We start from the raw sequence: 6,000 nt of genomic DNA on the forward strand, positions 1-6,000 counted from the left end.
TGCTACAAAGAGAAGGCCTTTAGAGACAGAAGACTGCTACCCCAGAGACATGTAGATAGAGGATGCTTATAAACTGGTGCACCATAGCTCCTTGACCCCCAGGGCAACCATCCCACTGCCCTCATCACCTACAGATTTAAGCCATTAGCACCCACAACAGGGGCACCTGCCGAGGCCCCTCTGCCCCCTTGATTTTGGGATGATGCATTATAGATATGCTAGACTTACATCTTCACGTTGTACATCTTATCATTGGATCTTAGGATGCCTTCAATTTGTTGTACCTTGTTTAGTCATATTTTGTTTGTACTCTAGGAAGAGATAGCACTTCAGTTGTAATTTTTGCCCGTCAGATCTTAGGCGGTTTTGGGCTCTTGCAAATGTTACTGTATCTCTTTTGCTGGACAGGCTTCTGGACACAAGTGCTCCATGAGGAGTGCTGCATTTGCTAGACCTCCAAAAGGATTCATGATTTCTCTGTCCTAGAGAGTTTGTGCACCCAGATCTAGCTCCAGGAGCCAAGGGTCACTTTTACTGGATGCAGTCTCTCCATGAGACGCAAGAGGGCTGCATATGCTAGACTCACCCAAGGATTTGCAGCCCTCCTGGCCCTACAGAGATAGTGTACAACGATCTAGTTGTAGGATCCAACTTTGGCTTTTTGATACACTCCTCAACTTAGCCTGAATGTATGGAGTTTTCTTTTCAGAACCTGATCATTACTTTGTGCAGAGCTCCCATGGTGATTCAGGCTCCCTATCCGGGTGGCCACATACATCCACAGACTACATCAGCTGGCTCTAGATAAGTACCTTCAGTTGGCATAGCACCATCAGCAACCAAAAGCGGCATCTGTAAGTTTGTTTGAGGATCCAGGCTATCATCTCTTACCACGTTCGTATAATCTCAAGGAGATTCACTTCAACAAACTTTACCCTAGAGGAGCTGGGATCACTCCATCATAACCCCAAAATCATTGATAGATCTGGCAGATGGTGGGAGAGCCAGGAGCTCTTGTACACACTTGTTGGTTTGTCCCTGTTTTGTTTAGTTGTATTTTTTCTTTCTGTCTATGACGAGATATCACATGGATCAATTATACTCACCATTTTGGCCTCATAGTTCATTCTCTGTCTGTCAGGCTCTGTCAGTCGTACACATGCATGTGTGATACATGACCATGTTTGAGCTCATTTGTCTATGCATGTTGTGACAATATATGCAACAGCTGTCTGTAAGGTAGTGTGACGTTCCCATGTAAACGACAATGCTCCTGATCGGATATATTTTTCCATTTCTGAATCAGGGTTTCCATTACAAGCTTTTGAGTACTCTGTTGCTGTTCTGGCGAGAATCAGTTAGAGTCATGCTGGCACTTCCGGCTCGAAATCACACTGCAAAAAAAAATCACATTTCGATGTTCACAGCCCTCTTCCATTGTGTATCATAAACTAAAGATTTAGTTGTACTTGAACTGCTGAGTGTTAGTGGACCTCTTGCACTCCTTGGAACATTGGTGGAGCAAATTGCTCTGACAGACAGCTTATTCTTTGTTTCAGTAGCAAGGCAAACCTGGAGCATTTCAGGCCCACTGAAAACTGCTGTGAAATACACTTACCATGAGACATGCATGTGGTGATGTACAAACTTAAGTGGTGGCCATGATACAAGAGCAATAATGTAGGGTTCTAGAGACCTCTATCATTGAAATACAGTTCATATACCCCTACAGACTGATTAGTGGAGATGAAGGCAGAGACATGCTTGAAGTCTCTCAATAATTTTGTTCCTCTATACAACTGAAATGTCTAATCATTATGATGCTCTATGGGGGCAAGTGATACAATAACCCCACCACAGTTCTGTGGTATTTTTGTATGTACTATATTCTTGTATACCCCCCCCCCAAAAAAAAGGTCAAGCTGAAAATGCTGGAGTTTTTCTCCATAGTGTGACCTGGCTACTTTTTCTGCTGTTTTTAAATAGAGTGATTATCTCACCATGAGGCATGTGGATGTATTATAACATTTTAAAATGAAACAATGCTTATATTAAAAAAATATATTTGAAGAGTATCTAAGTGAATCAGTTCTCCAGTGCTTGGATTATATATTTCTTGTGCTTGCAGTCTCTCTCTCTCTCTCTCTCTCTCTCTCTCTCTCTCTCTCTCTTTTCTTGTGCTTGCAGTCTCTCTCTCTCTCTCTCTCTCTCTCTCTCGTGCGTGAGCACCCTTGCTCTCTCACCCAACTAGACACCAAAAAGGACATGGTTAGCACCTGTGCAAGAGCTAGGGATGGAGATGGCTTTCTACAGAAAGCATCTTCTCTATACGACTACTGATGATGGATTTATTGTCCGCCCTAGGTGCATGGACAGCCACCTCTCACATGCGATCATGTGCTGTTGGTCAGTTGCATGTCTTCTCACCGTGTGGAGATTGGGATTGGCAAATACAGATCCGTAGCACTAGAGGAGTGCATATGCTAGATATGTTAGCTAGAGCCACATACAAAGGAGCATTATATTCGTTGTTGCTCAGGATATGAGATTCGAGGCCCGTTCCACTGTCTGTTAAGAGATGGTTTAGAGCCGCTATCCAGGGTTGTGGATTTCACTGATCAGCATTGCCTTGGTGTCTTCCTCCCTAAGATAGGATGGATTCAAGACATGCTCCTCGGGAGTGCAGTAGATCCAAGACATTGAGGTTATACTTGGTGGTAGCTTACAGATATCTTTGTGAGTGAGACTCAGGAGAGTTCATCACAGTCACAATCTTAGTCGCCTACACATAGGAGGGACATTGATTGATCAAGGCGTCGAGCTTGGTTGATCTAGATGTCCTAGGTCTTGGCAGAATTATCGCTAGTACTTTCATAGATGGATGTAGAAGATTATTGCTCAGGCTAGAGCTAGGCCGTTTGCACCTCCATGAGATTGTGTAAGCTAGAGCTTTCTATGTATTAGATAGAGTTCTCCTTGAAGCTTTTACCCTTGCTCATTACATTTTCATTTTTTTTTTCCATTTATTGTTTTTACCATATAGTTGTTTTGTCATACATATGATTGTCATGCTAATATATATGTCTTACTCTCATTCGCACACGCACACGCGCGCACGCACGCACGCACGTACACACACACACATACACACACACACACACTCTCTCTCTCTCTCTTCATAATGAGTAATTCTATTAATTACATGAGAGATACAAGAGTTATGGCAGAGTAGTAGATGAAACTGTTGCATACTAAGAAACTAAATCCTCCTTAAGAAGAAGGTTAGCATGCTGAATAAGATCCTATTGTCAATGGAGAATACCCTTTAGTATAGTAATATGACTTCGAATCTTGGAGGTAGAATTGAAGAGAATAGGCATTTTGGGTGATCCAGATGTGCTATGACTGCCTAAGTAAATGAAACAATGATCTTCATATGTGGCTATGCACGAGTGGGATATTTTGCCTTGCTAAGAACCCAATGATAGGAATGCAACAAAAGTTCCATCATAGCTCTCCAAATGTCAAGAGTGACTCTCTCTCTCTCTCTCTCTCTCTCTCTCTCTCTCTCTCTCTCTCTCTCTCTCTCTCTCTCTCTCTCTAGCTAATGGACATGAAATGAATGTATGGTGGATAATTTTAGTGCAAAAAAATAGTTGTTTGAAAAGTAGCGCATGGAAAGGATCAAGATGAGGGATAGGCCACCTATCAACATTCTCAAGAGAAACTTTGCATTTGGATGGAGTCTTATTGGGCCACTCTTCCGTAACGACAGTGCATTGCTTTTATGTAGTTCTCGGACATCATTGGCCTTGGTCACCAACCAATGGTAGTCTCTAATCATGAGGTGATCAATATGGTTGATTGAACATCTTGTAGACTCAGTTGACTTGTGAGGTTCCAGTCTTGCTAAAGATGATTTGAGTCAAGGGTGGGAAAGGGCTATTGGTCCTGTAATTGCATTGAGATCTTGCCCCACAAATCATGATATCCACTAGGAATCGGAATGCTCGTTTGGTTGTGCGGAAAGGTGTCCACACATTGAGCCGATAGTGTCACATGTAATAGAAGCCAAACCCAAATGTGCGATCTGTTTGCACTTGGAGTAGTTATCTTGTTTCCTTTCCCAAGAGAGCATGTGAGATGGCCAATAATTCAATTGGCAAAGAATTAACATATAATCTATCCTCCATTAGATGCCAACAATTTGCCTTTTGAAGGACAATCTCTCTCTCTCTCTCTCTCTCTCTCTCTATGCATGCATGTGTGTGTGCATGCTGATTGCCATGGTGCTTGTAACAAATTTTTACGAGTTGCCCTTGTGATATTGACCAAGAGCCCAACCCAAAACACACATACAATCGTCTTGGGGTGCTTATACGAAGAGCTGCAACTTTGTAAGTGGAAGATCTATTAGACCATGTTTGCTAAATTTACATAATGGTTTGGTTGTACAAAGAGAGTTCATGAGCCATCACTTTATGTTGGATGAAGACTTAACTTGAGGGCATATCATAGAGGATAGGTATCATTCAATGAGAATTTTTGTAACAACCTCCATATAGCTTTGGAGCTTTTTAACCTGTCTACAAGGCATAAGACTCATGATAAACAACGTGTTTTTCAACCTAACTAGGTCCTATGAATTCTATATAGGACTAGACAAAGACCAAACACAGGACAAGCTTGCACCCATGCATGCGTCTACAACATTTGTTTATCATATGCATCCAAAGGTTTCATGAGTGTCTCTTGGTGCTACATTGTTGCAAAAAAGCTTCTCTAGATATAAGCATGTTCTGTTACAACATGGTTGCCTATTTATTCTTATTTTACTTAACTAAGAAACAATGAGAAGAAATGTTGATAAGGGTCAACCAAATCAAAAGCAATCTATGAAGGTAATAACCACAGTTATGTTATAAGTGTGTATGTGCATGTGCACGCACGTGCGCGCGTGCACACACATGGGCATTCATGAATTGCTATAGTAAAGTCAAACAATTGGTTACTTTAACCCTTCTTTCAAAGTATTATGGGCAACTTTGGCCTCCGAGGACCATTTTTTCTAGTTCTTGATTCCAACAAGGTTAAGCACTGTTTTCTAGTTAACCTCTAAATAACTTTTTGGTATTGTGGCTTCAACCTTAGTTATTGTAGCACTAATTCTCTCCCATAATAATCTCAAAGCCTTTTGAAGAACCCTCCCTCTAAATACTACCCTCCATAAATGAGCTCATGGTTTATGATTATACTCCCTAGAAACTCAAAAACTTGGGAATACCCTTTAGGTGCTTAAATCTCACTCTTAGCCCTTGATAGCATCAAACTATGTGCTTGTTCTCTTTGCAAAGAGCAAGCGATCTTGATACCTCTCCTTGATAGCCTCATAAATGCAAGCAAGGTAAACTTGTTTTATGATGGTTGATCGAGAAACCAATCAAATGTTGCCATTGACACTGGCAATATGGGTATGATTATCTAGTTTTGTAAAACAAATAATCTCGATGTTCAATTTTGCAGATAATAAGTGACGTCCTTCCTAGTCAATCTTATTTACATTGCTTCATTGTGGCTATATTTTTTTATGTTTTTAACTTGGTTGTTGATGTCCTAACATACAAGTTGTACATTTGTATTGTTTACATTGTTAATAATATAAATTTTTATGTATTTTCTTGCAAGGCAATACATGCCTCTAGTTCATTTTGTTGAAGTATGCACGCATTCATGCACATATAGATTTTCATCTTTTTATTATTCTTCAATCCATCAATATACAAAGGGGTAAATCCTAAAAGCAAGGGTTATTCCAAAACCCATTGATCACAATGGTACATCATATCTCGAGGGATTTGCATATAAAAAACAAAGATCTATTATCAAAGAAATTGTTGTATTTCTCATGCATTCAATGCCAATGCATTCAACCCATATGAAGGGTTCCACCTCCTTGGCATGCTTATACTAAGAGCTCAACCCATGAAGCTGGATGTCCAT

The 6,000-nt window shown here is 40.6% G+C and overlaps 1 protein-coding gene across 4 annotated transcripts in view; it reads left to right on the forward strand.

The window, feature by feature from the left end:
* The window catches only part of LOC148013735 (paired amphipathic helix protein Sin3-like 3), a 67,557-nt gene extending 65,558 nt beyond the window's left edge, over positions 1–1,999 (forward strand). For 2 of the 4 annotated variants that reach the window (XM_087668422.1, XM_087668424.1), the window contains exon 24: positions 409–1,288. In XM_087668422.1, coding sequence (XP_087524548.1) covers positions 409–433 — 25 coding nt within the window. In that variant the 3' untranslated portion in view covers positions 434–1,288. The other 2 variants (XR_015688925.1, XM_087668423.1) reach the window with 2 other exon arrangements.
* The last annotated feature ends 4,001 nt before the right edge of the window (positions 2,000–6,000 follow it).

The sequence above is a fragment of the Lygodium microphyllum genome, chromosome 26 (assembly GCF_053477565.2).
Source record: "Lygodium microphyllum isolate KBCC chromosome 26, Lygodium_microphyllum_v1.1.10, whole genome shotgun sequence".
NCBI lineage: Eukaryota > Viridiplantae > Streptophyta > Polypodiopsida > Schizaeales > Lygodiaceae > Lygodium > Lygodium microphyllum.